This window comes from Staurois parvus, unplaced genomic scaffold (assembly GCF_062004578.1).
Source record: "Staurois parvus isolate SC_StPar_1 unplaced genomic scaffold, SC_StPar_1.0 ptg000126l, whole genome shotgun sequence".
Classification (NCBI taxonomy): domain Eukaryota; kingdom Metazoa; phylum Chordata; class Amphibia; order Anura; family Ranidae; genus Staurois; species Staurois parvus.
Window position 1 is genome coordinate 3,845,458 of NW_028317922.1, and position 18,069 is coordinate 3,863,526.

General features: G+C 42.5%; 1 protein-coding gene across 2 annotated transcripts in view; it reads right to left on the bottom strand.

Annotated features, from left to right (window-relative positions):
- LOC149467025 (glypican-5-like) overlaps positions 1–18,069 on the bottom strand; it is a 319,714-nt gene that overhangs the window by 235,759 nt on the left and 65,886 nt on the right. For both annotated transcript variants that reach the window (XM_089672361.1, XM_089672360.1), the window contains exon 3: positions 15,500–16,194. In XM_089672361.1, coding sequence (XP_089528487.1) covers positions 15,500–16,194 — 695 coding nt within the window. The remainder of the gene's footprint in view (positions 1–15,499; positions 16,195–18,069) is intronic.

Consider the following 18,069-nt stretch of genomic DNA (forward strand, 5'->3'; position numbering starts at 1 on the left):
CATTTTTTGCTTGAAATTTACTTAGAACTTTCAAACAGTATATATTTTTTAAGAAGGCCCTAAAGAATAAAATGGTGGGTTCTGCTATTTTTTTTATGTCACAGCACCTTTTATGTGCAGCAGTTATTCAAATGCAATTTAGAAAAAAATACACTTTAATGAATTTAATGCACAAAAACACAATATAATACCTAATTGTTTGGTAAGATATAAAAGATGATGTTACGCTGAGTAAATAGATACCTTACATGTCACACTTTAAAATGTAGTGGAACAACGCCAAACTACAGTACTTAATGTAGAGATGTGCTGGTTGCTTTAAATCTTAAACAGCAGTTGCAAAGCATTTTTTTTTCTTTTCTCTCTTTGTGAGTGACAGACAGGAAAATCAGGACTGTGCTCTAATTGGTTGTTGCTACAGCTGAGAAGGATCCACCCATAGCAGCACTGTTGCAGCTGAACTTATGATTGGCTGTGGAGGAAAGGGAGCAAGGGCTCCTGGTGTAAAGTCACAGAGTCTCACTCTCTGTGCTGCTGGAACCCATAAACTGGGCTGAGAGTGTGTAACAGAGGAATTGTTGCAGGAGGACAGTGTGCAAACCAAGGATTGTCCTGCCTGACACTCAGGATTACAGCCACTCAAGTGCATGTGTCTCTAAAAGTCTGGAGCTGCTGAAAGAGAGAGGATTTATACTACTGTCTAATGCTATCTAGAGAACAATCCAGAAACAGTGAGTACTCTGTGATGAAAGGGGATTTTGATATTGCTGCATTTGCTGTTCATCTCTGGAGAATGGTCATGAGAAAGCCTGCTCTCTAATTCTCAGAGTGACACAGATCTTGGAAAGCCCAAGCTGCTCAGTATTAGCTATTCCTGCTGCTGATTGATGAGAGAACTCTGTCTCTGTATATTACTGGTTTGTCTCCTCAAAACTTGTGCTGTGGCTGAAGAGTGTGTTTAGTTCCAAGTCCCCACAGAAGCTTGCTGCTCTAAATATACTGGGCACGTGTCAGTATATCAGGATTTCACCTGTATGGTAAAGATTTTGTTGAAGTGTTGTTTTTCCTATTGCAATGTTCACTGGAAGCTTCTGCTTAAAGGAGACTGTGCTATCCTGCTACCCCTGGATTACAAATACTCTCCCATGCAGAGAGTGAGCGCTCTTCCATTGATTAAAGGGCCCCAATGTTGAGAGACTTTAAGTTTCATCTCACTGGCCAGTGTTTAGGTAGGACATTTCTGCTCTAGATAGTACTGCTATAACAAATGTCAATAAGCTGCTAAATCTCATTAACAGTTATTGTTTCATGTGTCAATGTCACTCTCATATGTCACCCTAGTCAGTGTGATACTAGTCAGTTTTTAGAGTCTTTGGCGAGTGAATTGTGACTTCTTACTAACTGTGTTATGCAAAGTGGTATCTGTGTTTTATGTACATTACCTGTGTTAAATCAACTAGTTCTTTTTCAGGGTTTGTCTTCTTCAATAAAACCCATAAAAAATATTCTCAGAGTGTCGAAGTGTTCTGGGTATAATCGGAGGTGTCACCAGATTCAGGTGGGAGCTAAACCTATATATCTAGCCAAGCATCACCCAAGGGTGTGCTACATTAAAAATCTCCATAGGCAATGCTTTAGACGTTTTTACAGGTTACTAGTAGAGTTATATATAAGAAGAGGTGTAGCCCTTTCAATAAAAACTATAACACAATAAATAAATAAAAAGTCCACAGGAATAAAGCCAGAACACCTCAGCTGTGCCCATAAGACATGTGTCAATGTGAAGATATGTCAAAACAGCTCCTTCCACCATCAGCAAGCACATGAAGCCTTTTATCAGCAGGTGTTAACCCCCATGTGACTGAGCAGTCAAATAGCGCTTATGTTGTACATCACAACATCCATCCACCTCGATCTGCTATGTACTGGACTCACTGAACACTCTGAGCACCTTTAAGAAATCACTCCACTCCACCATGGTTGATAGTTTCCCATAGCCATATAAATCCAGCAGGTGTTGACCCCCCATGTGACTGAGAGGTCAAATAGCGCTCATGTTGTACATCACCACACCCTTCCATCTCGATCCCCTATGCACTGTACTTTTATTTATTTATGGTACTTATATAGCATCGTCAATTTATGCAGCGCTTTACATATATATATATATATATATATATATATATATATATATATATATTGTACATTCACATCAGTCCCTAACCCTTAATGGGCGTACAATCTAAGGTCCCTCACTCACATTAATACATACACATACTATGGCCAATTTAGACAGGAGCCAGTTAACCTACCAGCATGTCTTTGGAGTGTGGAAGGAAACCAGAGTACCCGGAGGAAAACCATGCAGGCTCAGGGAGAACATGCAAATTCCAGGCAGGCGGTGCCGTGGTTGGGATTCAAATCAGCGACCCTACTGCTGCTAGGTGGAAGTGCTAACCACTCACTCCCTGCACACTCCGCTTTGCCTTTTTTTAGCTTCAGTTTAGAGTTACACAGGAGGTCTGGTGGTAGAATGATTGTTCTTGCTATTACACTTTTTACATATGCCTGCTTTGTGTTCATCTTTGCACGCAAACACGGACACAGTGGGACACCGATCGTTGTACGGGACCTCTGTGCGAGGTCCCGATCATCTGATCACTGATTGGCCAATCAGTGATCACATGCAGAGCAGTAAGCAAGATGTCACTACTGACATCATTTCTTACTACGTGTGAAATCTGTGAATGATCACAGAGGACAGATGGAACAAGGCTATTCACAACAGCCTTGTACCATGTGACAAGCTGTGACCAATCACAGCTCACACAGTAGTTCTCAATGGCTGCAAGAATGCAGCCAGAGAGGAGAAATTATTGCTTTCACAGCCTTTATGGGTATAAAAGCAATCAGTGTAGAAAAAAAAAAATCTTCATCACCCCCCCACAAGTAGTACAGTGTCACCATGGTGACACTGTACTGCTAGGGTAACAGTATGTAAAAAACAAAACATAAATAATAATATAATATTACATTTATTTATGTATAAATGTAAAAAAAAATGTTTAAAAATTATAATTTTTGGTTATAAACTAATTTGGGTTATTTTTTTTTACTAAAAAGATAACGGAATACATTTTGGCCAAGATTTATGATGAAATATTATTTATTAGCAAAATTTTATAAGAAAAACACTTTTTTTTCAAAATTTTTGGACATTTTCATTTACATAGCAAAAAAAAATAAAAATCCCAGTGGTGAATAAATACCACCAAAATAAAGCTTTATCTGTCTCTAAAAAATTCATATGGGTACAGTGTTGCATGACCGTGCAATTGTCATTCAAAGTGTGATAGCGCTGACAGCTGAAAATTGGCCTGGGCAGGAAGGGGGTAAAAGTGTCCAGACTTGAAGTAGTTAAATTCTTTTTTATTTTATTTAATTATTTATTTTATTAAAAAAAATATCTTTATTGCTACCACAAAGGATAAATTACATGTTTACCTGTTAACATTTTACATTAGACAAAACTGGAAGTGACAAAATACATGTCGCTTCTAGTTTCTTAGACCAAGACCATAGAGTTGATCAGTGATGTTCCGGTCCTCGGTCATCTCTATGGTAAGCCGACAGAACCGCTGGCTTCAGTCCTGGGCTCCCCGGTGGGGGGAGGGGGAACCCACTTCTGCTGCTTGAAAAGCAGTCCAACAGCATTTTAGCCACTTGGATTGCTTTTACATTTTTTAGGAAGTATTAAACCCTCATTGCTTTTCAGAGGAGAGGCATTGCATGTATACACCAAGATCCATAAACAGCAGCCTTTCATACTTTGTCTTGTCTAGCACTCTACACATATCCATGTTCACAGGCTGAGCTTTCCCTATGGGGGCCAATGAACCCTATAGGCAGCATTAGGGCCCTCTGTTTCCTCTTGTACCAAATTGTATTGTAACTGTAAGGTCTACCTTCATTTTGTAAACTGTTGACGCTATATAAATCATCCTGTATAATAATAATTATTATTAGTGTTTTATTCCACCAGCTGTTCATGCAGCTCAAGCACAGCATTACCAAAACTGAAGATGCAGGGTTTTTTAAGGGTACGTTTACCTTTAGCTAAAATACAATATACTGTAATGAGACCCCATGTAAAAAAAAAAACACAGTGTAGTTTTCATATAGTATCTTTAGTTTTAATGCCTTTCAAGTAGACCATTATCAACATTTCTAAAGCCGGCCACAAAAACTCCACAAAAACTTTCAGGATGCTCCAAAGGTTAGACACTCACTCCCAGCATCACAGAAACAAGGACACGTCCACGTTCCAAACCCACGCATGCGCAGTGTGACTTTCCTAGCCTATAGAAACAGAGGGTGAGAGAGAGTGAACTCAGCATATGCAGGTTTGGAAGGCAGAAGTATACTTGCTCCTGTGATGTTGGGAACGTGTAACATTTGGCATGTCCTTGAACGACACAGCTGATTATGTCAGCGGGAGTTTTTGTGTCAGGCTTTGGGGATGTCAGTCATGTGCTATTGGTAAGGAATTAAAACTAAGAACACTGTTTGAAAACTGAGAAGCTTTTTTTAACACCCTGGGACCCCTAGACACCATAGTGCATTTTAGTGAAAAGTCGCACTTAGACTTTAAAGCGAAACTAAACCCTTCAATCTTTTTTTAGCCAAGAAAACTGCCACGTTAGCCTCTGTTTGATCTGCAGCTGACACGGTGCTGCACATGTGAGCAGTTATGACACCAGCCATTTGATGGCTAGACATTTTGGTTGTAAGCACAAGCAAATGTGACAGCACATGACCAGTGCTAGACTATTTTGCACTCTAGGCAAGACCAGCTACTTGTGACCCCCCCCCCCCAAAAAAAAAAAAATTAAAAACAGCAGAAAATATTAAATCAACAAAACATGAACTTTTCTTTTAATTTCCAAAAATATGTGCCTTAAGAAAGATGCCACCAGCATCCATATTAAAGACAAAATATATATTAACCAATAGATTAACTGTATTAACCAGACAGAGAATTAAAAAAAAAAAGAGAGAGACAGAGTTAAAAAAAACTCCACAGTGATCAGCAGCCGCCAGCTGGCTTGCAGTAGGGGACTGAGTCTGAGAGGAATAGTGGAAGGAGCGGTGACTCAGCTGCTACAATGGCCCCAGACACCCAGCATCTTCCTCTGTCCTTTCTTCCTCCTCCTCTGCCACCCCTCCTCTCAGCTGAAGGATCATTCATGACACGATCAATCAGCATCCGCTCCCCTCACCACTACCATTGTCCGCCCCCCTCCTCCTCCTGTCACCTCCATGACCCGTCATCCTCCTACGCTTGGCTCACCTCTGATGGCTCCTACTGGGGTGCAGAGTCCAGGCTGCAGCTCTCAGTAATGACAGGTGGCCTCCCAGCACTACACCGCTTCCCTCTCATACACAACAGGCCCTGATCATCTTACTCACATAGGGTTAACCCTGCAACTGGAGCACACCCCCGCCTATTGATAGGTCCCAGCTGTGTAGAAGAAGGTGGAACCAGTGCTGGACACACCCCATTCGATCACTAGCCTGCTCCCTGTCACAGCTGGAGGATCATGTGTGCCAGTGTGTGTACCGGAGATGTACGGACCGATCATCTGATCAGAGACTGCTGACCGCCCAGGGTCCTGGGCTAATGTCATCACTTCCTACCCTAGGGGGAGCTGACACTTCACTGCTACATGGAATACTGTCATGTGTGTGTGTATATATATATATATATATATATATACACACACACTAAATGGTCATGTGTGTGGGCAGGCTGTGAGACAATTGTGCAAAGATACCATCATTCCCTGTGTATGAAAAGAGGGGAACACTGCAGAGAAATGATGAATTCAGTCCACAGGACACAAAGAAAGAGTGCCAGCCTATGCTGCACCCAAGTGCCCCTAGGTGTCAGTGTGCACTAGGCAGCTGCCTAGTTTGCCTAGTGGAAGCACTGGCCCTGGTTAGCACTCTCGGCATGCTGGGAATCTGTTTTTTGAAAATATTAAATCAATGGGTTTATTTCCACTTTAAAGGCCACATGAAAAAACTGTGCATTAATTTTTTTTCCAAAGGAACTTGCAAAGCATTGCATCCATGATCAGTGGTTCTTGGGTGCAGCGCCAGGCTCATACAGGCTTCCACCAGCTCTCTGTCCATCTGGTTAGCAGTTTCTCCTGTGTTTCTTTAGTTTGTTATGGGTCCCTGGAGTCTGGAGACTTTAAGAGTTAATGGGAGGGATAAGTCTCCAACCTCTCTCCCCAGGAGCCAAAGGGTTAATGGCCTCATCTGGGAGTAGATGTGTGTTAAGAGGTAGCCCTCACCTAGCATGGGGGCTGTGTGGGGGAAGACACATGGCTGAAAAACAGTGTCTGCGCCTAAACTGCTGAGCCATTTTTGTTGGAGTTGCTATGCACTGTGTTTGACCCTCAAAGAAAGGCGAGGACACAGCCCTGGAGTGACAGTTCTGTGGAATGACCTATTCTGTGGATGGCGGTAAACCACAAGGATTATTTTGGGTGAAGAACTATTATCCTGCTGCTGGGACAATTGTTTTTCTTTTTGCTGCCAGAAAGCTGTTTTCGTTATTGTTATTTGAAAAAAGATTGACCTTGATTTTACATGGCACCAGTGTGAGCGTAATCCCCCAGAATATCATACGCCCATACTAAAGGTTATTAATGCCAGTCTAACGCCCATACTAAAGGTTATTAATGCCTGTCTAACGCCCATACTAAAGGTTATTAATGCCAGTCTAACGCCTAGACTAACACTATCGGAGCGTTGGTATGAGTTAAAAATTTAGTCAAGTGTGAACAAGCCCTAAGTCTGTCTGTCTTGCTGGAGGGTGTTTTTTTAAAAGTGACAGCAGCGACAGGGAAACGCTTGCATGCTGTCATGGCAGGGAGGGTTGAGGGTGTGGGGGGGGTCCCATTTGCATCTAAATATGACTGTAACATATAACATGTTGCAAAATATGGAGTTAGCCTTTGAAGTGGTTGTAAGGGCTCAAGGTTTTTTACCATCATGCATTCTATGTAAAAATCCTTCTGTGTGCAGCAGCCACCCTAATACTTACCTGAGCCCCATTTCGATCCAGTGATGTGCACGAGAGCAGTGGCTGAGACAGCAGTGGGATCCATTGGCTCTCACTACTGTCAATCACAGCCAGTGAGCCAATGAGGAGAAAGAGGGGGGAGGGGCCGAGCCATGCTCCATGTGTAAATGAAACCACAGAGCAGTGGCTTAGGAGCGAGACTGCTAAGGTGCCCCCATAGCAAGCTCCTTGCTATGGGGTACTAGGCAGGAGGGAGGGGCCAGGAGTGCCAGTGGGAGACCCTAGAAGAGCAGGATCTGAAAAACCACTGCACAGAGTAGGTTAGTACAGCATGTTTGTTATTATAAGAAAAATCTGCCTTTACTACCACTTTAACATATCACTATGTTAATCCAATTATGATCATTACTATATTATGTAATCCTTTTATAATAGGTACTTCTATGCAGTGTGTGAAGTCAGATATCCTGATCTCTATACTAGTTCCAGGACAGTAGCTCAGAAAGTACTGATGCCAGAGGATCAGGTTGACAACCAGGCAACTAGCATTTTAGGAAAGAGGTTAGCAATAGCAATATTGTTTCTTTCTTGACTATAAAGTCCTGTAAATGTGAATAAACAGGTAGAGAAAACTAAATCTGTTGATTTATATGAGCTGCAAAAATGAACTTTGGTTTTGATAAAATGTACAGTTTAATTACAGCTGCTTTTTTTTCAGCTCACAACTAACAAGACTGACAGCCAACTGGCTTGTCATCATTTAGACCTTCACATGCCTGTTGCTCATCGAGTGTACCACCCTTCTGTTAACGTAACTAACACGCTGCTAATCTTGGAGCCATGTATGTGCTGCAGACAAGCATGATCAATCCCAAGGATGCTGTCCAACATGTATGGTCCATATAAACATACTGCTATAACCTCTTGTGGCTTATAATATTCAGATACGTGTCCATATCATCAAGTTCAGGGCTGTTGGAGTCCGGTATCCCCCTCAGACGCCAGGAAACGCAGTAGGGAGAATAATTACGTAGTTCAGAACGGAGGCCAGCAGATGTTTCAAGGTTTGGGAAATGAGTCAAGCATTGGCATCAACAGCCCGGTTCAGCCTTCAGAGAAGCTTTGACGGTTGCTGAGGTCAGCTAGACTCTTCAGTGGACTATGGGAAATGTATTTGCTGTAACGGACAGAGTGTGACGAGTACCACAGAGACATTTCTGAACAAAGAATTACTTTTTATAATAGAAAATATTATAGTAGCCTTTGTACTCGTTTCCTAAAGAGGCAACACTTTCTAACAAAAGTGAAAGCCTGTTACCGCACAGAACTACTAATGAGTGGACTGAGCAAGTATAATTGATTGAGAAACAGAAGACCTTCTTCAGTGCCCTCAAAACATTCATGTAGCCATCCTTCTGGTCAGAAACACATTGAAGTCATAGGTGAACACTAGGACTGATTTACTAAAACTGAGGATTGTAAAATGTGGTGCAGCTCTGCATAGAAAGCAATCAGCTTCCAGGTTTTTTGTCACAGCTTCTAAAGGTTGCAATAAAAAAAAAACAAACATCTTATATTTACCTGCTCTTTTGAAATGGCTTTGTACAGAGCAGCCCTGATCCTCTTCTTTTTGGGTCCCCGCTAGTGGTCTTGGCGCCTCCCCCCACCAAGTGCCCCCAATAGCAAGCCTTTTGATATGGGAGCTGTGACAATCGCGTGTCAGACCCCTGACCTTCTCACCAAACTCGTGACTAGCCGATCTGAAACCGCGATGTCACGTGCGTAACAATACCACACCCAGCTGCACCCTGCACAATGATTTTCCAGCTAATTGGACCACAATCGATGTACCTGCAGCCTGGGAGCATTTGTTACTGGGTCAGGTTAATTCCGCAACTAACCCTTCACACTGCCACCACCTCCTTTTTGTACAGAGAAAGAGGAAACTCAGTAATACACTAGAATGATTGGTTAACCGTCGGTATACCGCTATCTCCACAGACAGGTTATACAGAGGGTTAAACACTCATAATAGCGTTCTTCAGCGGCATGAATTCGTAAGTTACATTCAAGAGCTATAGAAACAGTTCAACACTTTCAGAAAGTAAGATTTATTACTAAAAGGTCAAAAGGGTGCAGTAGAAATATTAACAAAAAAAAGGTGTAACCAATATATATATATAAATATATAGAGCACAACAGCACAGCAAACAGATAACAGAAAAAGTTTAAAGGGTTAAAGTACTTGCCAATCAGCCTTGGGTTAAGCAGTTTCAAGTCTTATGAGCTCCAGGATGATTTGCTTTCTTGTCTCTACTGCTGGTTTCATTTGGGACATGGCAGGAGATTCTGCTTTCTCTCTGTCTGCTAGATGTTAAAACACAGACGGTCCTCACTTCTCTGTCTACACACAAAGCATAACGGCTTCTTTTTCTACTCAAAATCAATGGGGTGTCTCTTACAACAGAACCCAGTTGCCTTATTTGGCAAAGAATTGTTAGGCAGGGGGCTCAGCATCATACACTGATTGCATTCCTGAGGGAGGGGGAAATGAGGGGATAACATGAAGACTTGTTAACACAGTGAGAGCCATGCCTGGCTCTTGTGTCCATGACTGCTACACCTTCCCCCCTCAAGTGATAGCATAGGAGTTTAAAAGAAATACCAAAATGCAGAAGTTTGGAGCAAAATGGAGTGATTTGGCCCTGCCCCCCGATCTCTCATCATTACTAGCTGTGAGTGACAGCAGCGTGAGCCAATGGCTCCCGCTGCTGTATGAGCCAATGAGAGAGAGACCCGAGAGAGCTGCTGCTCTCATGCACATCGCTGGATTGAGATGTGGCTCAGGTAAATATAAGAGGGGCTGGGGGGGGGGGGGCTGTACCCAGAAGGTTTTTTACCTAATGCATAGAATCAATTAAGGTAACAAATGTCTGCCTTTAGAACCATTTTAATTGAACAATGTAAAGTTAGAAGCTGATTGGCTACCATACACAGCTACATCAGATTTTGCATTCTTCAGTTTTAGAAAATCAACCTCACTGTGTATTTAAAACTACATTATAAATATTATTTATAAATATTATTATTATTATAGAGAATTTATGTATTGCCAACAGTTTATGCAGCACTTTACAGCATAAGGGCAGACAGTAGAAGTACAATTACAATACAACTTAATTCAGTTGGAATTGGAGGGCCCCGATCACTCTAAAAAACCACCCATTCATCAAGTTGTCTTAAAAAATTAAATATATTTTTAAATACTCCTAGCATCTGTCTTTATATGAGCTTTCATAATTTGTGGCACACCAAGACTCAATTTTCATGTGAGCCAAGTAAGGCTTTACTGAATTCCACAATGAGTTCAATCCAAAACTGGGAGCCTGCTTGCAGTAAGGGAGGGGGCACAAGTGATCTTAGCGGTTCCTTTTTTGGCCAATCAGCTGAATCGATGCAGGAAGGTCATAAAACTGTATTGCATTAAAGTAATAAAGAAAAAGGTGAAGTAAGGGGACCACATCAGGTGGCACTTGATGGTGGGGAGCACATAGGCTGGAGTGTCTACACTATACACTCTCTATACTGTCTTCAGGGCAGTTCAGTAATGTTGCCCTGTATATACAGAGCAGCACTACTGAGCTGGTTGCTAGGATGCTGGCGACTGGGCCATAACAACCAACGGTGCTGTACAGTCCAGCTACCAGCATCCTAGCAATTCATTGGTTGCTTAAATCATGGTGACCAGGCCACAGCATCATTGATTGCTGTGCCAGTGTCCTAGCAACTAAAGGGCACAGAAAAAATGGAACAGGACTCTGGTCAGAGATTGTAAAAGTGTGCTGACTTTTGAATGTTTAAGGGCAGGTGGAGGAGACATTAACCTCAGATGCTCCTGAGTGCATACATACATTCATTTTAACTGTGTAAAGCAAGATTTTAGGCATCCAAAAAGGTATTTGATGTGTGCTGGCTGTGTATCAGGTACTGAAGAGACTGTAGAAGTGCCAGAAACCAGAAATGGAAATGAGCGATATAACTAAAAGAGACCACTAAACAAGAAAAAAAAAAAAAAAAAGATGTGTAGAAAATATGATCTCATGAAAGAAGAACTTCAGTTAATTCATTTTTTTAAGACAGCAGCTACAAATAGAGTATCTGCTGAGTTTTTAAAATCGGGTACTTATCAGTACCTGGGATCCAGCACTGTCTACCTGCCATTGGGTCTTCTTACCACTGCAGGTCCCCAGCACCGCCATCCTGGATATGGGAGACAGATGTGGCTTTCTGAGGAACCACAGCTGGCTCCTCACTGCACATGCGCAAGCTAACACAGCACTTTTTGATTGGTCCTGCAGACTCTTGGGATATGTCAAGTTTCTCAGGAGGCTGCAGAAGGGGGCAGGCAAGGGACGTCATCCTACAGGCGTCCCTAGGGTTGGTGTCACCCGGTGCGGTAGCACGTGGTGTCACCCCTCCAGAGAGGAAGGAGCGGTGCCGGTGTAGCTGTAAAATGAGTATCCTGACATGTGAAGATATGTATCCCCTAAAGCAACTGCGCATGTGCCAGTTTCAGGCCGAAGAAGCCGATCTCCGACTTTAGCACAGGGCTGCCACAGTTAACCCCTTACAGGCTGCAAATCGCTGAAGCTGATCCCGTGGATCACTATGCATTGCAAAAACCAGTTAAACCCATATAAGATGAACCTATACGGGGTGAACTGATCTTGCAACCCATAGTGATCCACGGGATCAGCTTCAGCAGTTTTCAACCTGTAAGGAGTTAACTGTGGCAGCTCTGTGATAAAGTTGGAGATCGACGATCGGCTTCTTCAGCCGGAAACCGGCACATGCGCAGTTGCTTCAGGGGATACATATCTTCACGGGTCTGGGATACTCATTTTACCGCTACACCGGGGTGGCCAGGACCTTCACAGAGCCCAGAAGCTCTGCTGGCATCCTGCTCCTGCACACCCTGTGATGGTGTCATCTGATGCGGCCCGCACCCCCTTAGGGACTCCACTGCGTCATCCTCACCTACATGAGGACAAAAATATTTTGATTTCCCTTCCCCCTGCAACTCTGTAACAGGCTGGGGGGAAGGCACAAACCAGTCAGACTTCACTTTTTGAGTGAAGTTCTGCTTTAAAGTGAACATAGCATCTGATTTATATTTTCATGTTTAGTGCTGTGAGTAGGGTGTATATAAAAGACTTTTTTACTACTTCTCATAGAGATCACAACACTCCCTTCAATAATGCCTTCATCTATTTAAAAAGATAATAGAGCGAGCGCTAATGGATAAAATTATACGGTATTAAAATGATAAATATATAAATATAGATATGAGTAAAAATATAGCAGCTAGCACTCAGGGTATAGGTAACAGTCCTAGAATTGAAATCTCTAAAATATTAGTGCAGCGGTCACATGACCAACAAAGGGATTGCAGTGGCCATCTTTGCCATGGGCAAATCAAAGCCTAATAACCTGTGCCTCAGAGAAGGCAGTCCCAAACAGATCCACAATTCCTGCTCAGATGTCTCAGCTTTGTGTGACCGGTGCACCGTCCTCATTCTTCCCCCAATACAGATACTGGAACACCTTTCTGGCTCCTGTGGCTGAGCTGATTCCTCCCCAGGACCACCAGGCACCCACCCTGATGGATGGGTGATCCTGTAGCTGCCAGCATACCGCTGCACCACCAGATGTGCGATGTAGTATAACCCATGAACATTTTTATTTATGGTCTGGTGAGTGTACATCCGTCCCAAGGGTGGATTTCCTTTCACAAGTTCCTGCACCATTGTTCATCATGGATAACCTCACGTGCCAATCATAGGCACTATTTCAGTCTTTACCTTTGCACAAAAGACGTTTTAATATTCACAAATAATTCTATGAACTTTTTCAACTTGTTTTAGCACTATTTGCATTATTTATGCAGTTTACATTGATATTGCACTTCTTTGCACTTTATTCACGTATACGCTCAATTTACATGCGTTTATGAAATTGTGACATGCATTTTTAGAGCTGCACTAATATTTTAGAGAATGCCTTCATCTAGTTTTTCTCTCCAGAAAGTTTGGCCATCTTTGTTAAGGCATTATCCAGGATCAGCATCTACTCCTTGGATTGAGATACTGGCTCGGAGATGACACAATCCTGCTCTATGTGCAGTTCTTGGCAGACTTGTTCAAATCTTTAATCAGCCTCTCATCTTGTGATCTGATACAATGTTAAAATGACACAGACTTATCACCAGGGAGAGAGGAGACTGAGGAAATGACTTCCCATGCCTGCAGCAGACTAAAGACATCATCTCATCCCAGGCAAATTGTTAACTGGAGCTCAGGGGGCGCTTGTCTGATAAATCATATTTATGCTGTACATTGTGACATGCCAGGAATTTATTCATGCCAACTTTTGAGGTTACTGAAAGGTCCTGGCTTAGAGGAAAGGCCCAATACAACTGTACCCCCTAAAATGTGCCTGAATCGAAGCATTCTGGTTCCATTTCCATTCTCTCTATGCATGCTACAGCTTCACACAATTTATATAATTTGCTGCCACAACTGCTCTTTAAAGTAACCCCTCTGCTAGACTAGCTAAATGTAATTACATGGAGCCTGTCAAAGTAAAAAGGTCATGTTTTTCTTCTGGCAGGTAGTGAGCAAAATCTTCTAAAAGTGCTACAGATGCTGTTGGTGTCACATACCCGCTCCCCTGTTTTGGTCTGTGGTTCCTCCTGCCAGCCAACATGTCACTAAAGGACACAATAGTGACATGGTTGCCGGAGGGGAGAATCACAGCTTGCAGTGCGGGATCAGGTATTTGGTACACATGACTGTGTCAAATGCCACCAACAATTGTATCTCTTCAACAGAAAGGATTTGACTGCCTGCCTGCAACTAAAGGTCAATATTAAACTTCTTTTAATATTGGCAATACAAAATATATGTGTATAAAGTGTACTTTGAAGCAAAATAGGTGAAAACCTCCCAACAGGGACAGCAGTAAACATTATAGAGGGAAAGGGTTAGAACCTTTGTCAGGTGTTTTTGTTATCTGTATTTGCTTTGGGGGAATGATTTTCATTTCGTGTGGTCATGGGGACAGGACATGAGGGGAAATCTTCCCACAACATCATAAACCTGAAATGTGTTTTAAAGGCTAAGTTTACCTTTTTTTCCCTAAAGTCCAGCTACTCTATGCACCAAAATACCATTAATGTACCTCAGTTGCAAAAATATACAAGCTCTCTTTGATCTGGAGAGCAAGGCCTTACCAAGGCATTTGGTACATTTCTTAGAAAACCTTTTCAATTCCTGGAATGTAGACAAAAGACAGAGGAGCCAGTAAGACCTGGAAACAGATTACCAGCTGATCTCATTAGCACACACATCCTGCACTGACCTCATTAAACACACACTCTTCACCTATCAACCTTTTTTTCACGGCATCCCCGGGATCTCTTCCGACATGCATTTACCTGGCTACCCCAGCGTCTCTACAGGCAGGCTCAAGCCGCATGCTAGACTCCCCGGGGCCACATGCAGCCCATGGGACACCCCTGTTGTAGGGCAAGGGCCTGCTTGATAGGATATAGAGTGATTGGATAGATGGTATGTCCTCCTATTATATAGCTTTGATAAATCTAAAGGGGATTGTACAATCAGGTTTTATAGTGTATGGCCACATTTATACACCTAAACGTACCTAGTTGTGCTTTCAGTGTCATTAATTGTTAATGGCACACCAAACACAGAAACAAGCACACATTTTGCCACAGGAAAATTGGGTGACAAATGCAGCAAAATGCGCAGTAAAAAAAACGTGCAACACGCAGCACACTAAAATGTCCCATGAGTTATTTTGCCACTGAAATCAACTTTGCCATTGACCTATCTGCGTCACTGGAAAAAATAGCCAAAAAACATGCGCTCCCTCTACTCTTCGTGTGAATGGGGCCTGAAAGTGAAATTTGTGCGTTTACACATGAAAATGAGCTCCATTCTGTTCAAACATTCAAATAAACTGACAAAAATTAAACCTCCTGTGGTAAGTGAGAGAAAAGCACGTTGGAAAATGTTTCTATTTATTATGAAAAGTAAAACAATGCCTGAAAAGGTAAACGAATCCTTTACTCCTTCTGTAGATTATCAAAAATGGCAAAAAAAGTTTTGTCTGGAGTCAAAATTAAATCATATTTGCACCTTTGATATGCATTTTGAACTCATTCTTGTCCCTGTGGACTTTGAGAAAATGCCAGTTTGATAAGGGAGTTACCTTTACTGAAGACATGCCCTATTTTCAGCAAAATGGACTGCATCTTTAAAGAGCTGTATTTTAGCCCTCTATGGGCTAAATAAAATGACCATGCACACAAGGAAAATGGCTTACCATCTTGGAGAGAAGAAAGCCCTGTGACTCTGCATGTTGAATGGACTGATCAATGACATCCCTGATCCCTAGAAGGGATTGCTCCAGATCATTTGACCCTGACATCTGATTAGCAAGGTGATCCACTAAATTGATAAATCCTCTCCAGGGGCCATCCAGGCTCGACAGGCTAGCCAAACATCCTCTCATTACATTGAGACAGTAGCCAACACATGGTCGGATGAGAGTCAACCCTTGACAATGGGGACAATACTGCATTTTCACCAGTGCGTGGGTGCACTCCCGTGTCAAGCCTGCGTGCTCAGTACTGTTAATGACTTGCTCTGCCATGTTTAATGCCTGCTTCATCATTCTGCTTGTCCACAGTGATTTGGACAACCGTGTAGTCATCTCATTAGAATAGTTTCCAAATGGGTTGATGTCTTGACGTGTCAAGCGTAGGCAGTCCAAGTACTCATCTGACAGTGATGCTATCCTTGGGTTTATAAGGTAGTTGTACACCAGAGGAAAAAGTGCATCTAAGAATCGGGAGAATGCATCTTCTAGTGGCATATCCGCTCCCATAATATTCAGGGACAGGTCAGTGAACAGCTCCTTCACTGTCTCTTGTACATCCTGGGCCATGGAGCGGTACTTGCTGTGAAACAAGGAAAGTGTGTTGTTGGTGGCCAAGTCAATCAAATAAGTAAATGCCTCTGAAACGAGAAGGTAAAAAACAGTAATTACTCAGTGGAACCTATTAAAACCTCATAGTATATATAATTTAAAAGCTATATTTAATCTGTGTTCCAGAATACAGAATACAACTCAGCCAAGCTCAAGTGCTATGTTGTGCATATGAGAGCTGGAGACCGGTGCTCAGGTTAAGACGTGCACTTCCCATAACACTGTCCTTAAAGATGTTAGCTGGCAACTCGGATACTTCTTAAAGCGGAGCTCCACCCAAAAGGGGAAGTTCCACTTTAAGGACTGCTCCCCGTTCCCCATTAAGGATTGACACCTTTGGGAGGTGGGGGGGAGCAGGTACCTGAATTTAACAGGCGATCGGAAGTGGAAGTTGTCCTCCCTCCCTCCCTGTAGTCTTTTGGGACACGTGACAGGTTCCAGAAGACTACAGGACCGTTCATGAAGCGCAGCGCTACTCGCGCATGCGCAGTGGGTACCCGGATGTGAGCCCGCAAGCTGCAAAGCCGGGTGCCCACACTGAAGATGCCGGCCTCCTGGAATACAGGACGGCTGGTGAAACGGGGTGCAGGGGACACACCGAGGGACAGGTAAGTGGCTGTTTTTTAAAAGTCAGCAGCTACAGTTTTAGCTGCTGACTTTTACTTTTTGACAGGGTGAGTGGAACTCCACTTTAATATAGATTCTTTATTGGTTAAAAAAGCTTGACACAAAATCCAAAGATTCTTTTCGGCAAAAGCCCTCCTTATAGCATAGTATGCAATGAGGAATGCTTTTGCGGAAACATGTTAGCATCTTTGGATTTAGTTTCAACAGTTTGTAAACAATAAAGAATCTACATTAAGAAGCATCCGAGTTGCTCGCTAACATATTTAAGGACTGTGTTCCAGAATAATCTGTAATAAACAGAGATCTATGTGTTTAATGATTATTCTTTCTGTTGAGTTAAAATGTCTATTGACAAATGAGCCCTTCTTCAAATATATTTTTTGAACATTCCTCTCTGGGATTTAGCTAAAAAGCTAAAAAGCTTATCATTCCTATGCCTTTTCCTGTTTTTGACATGGAACCAAATTTCTCTGTCCATTTGATCAGTTACTACTGCATGTCATTGCTGTCTTTTCTGCCTGTCTTGCCCTTCTCAACCCATCCTGCAGCAATCTCTTGGCTATTGGCTCCCTTTCTTTCTCTAGAGAATTGCTTGACTATTTTGCTAGTTAAGTTTAGCATCCTGAACTGTAGTGTTAATGCATTTAAAGTATATCTCTAGATTTTGGATTGACTGGGGAAGGGTTAGAACTCGTGTCAAGTTTTTCTTGAGGTCTGTCCCTCTTTGTTGTGCTGACCATTGCCATTGAGAAGGAGAGAGAATCCAACATTTTAATGCTATCCCCAGAACAAGAAGTGAGGAGACCCTCTTCTGGGGACAACTGTCTAGGAGGGAAATGACCTCTAGCATCCTGCTGCATCTCTTGAACAAGAAGTGTAGGGAAATTTCCTCAAAGTTACACAGACAGCAAAAAAAAAAAAAGAAAACTGATGGACTTTAAACACACGCTCTTGGTGGGCGTTCATCAATCTACATGTGTACCTGGATGGAAGCGGAGCCTGCTTGTCAATAGTCCCGATGCTGGTGGCTGCCTCCGGGATTCTGGGCTTGAATCCAATAACAGGAGATATTGTGCACAGCTTCTTATTCAATGTATGGGTGGTGAGTGGAACACTGTTTATACTGAAAAGGAATTACGGCCCCAGGGATTAATCTATTTGAGGCTGCATAGAGACTGCCATATTGACTTTCTCTCATGTCACTTATTTATCACAAGATGGGGACATTATGCCACACTTCCTAGACGGTGCACAGCACCCTACTTCCACTATACTGC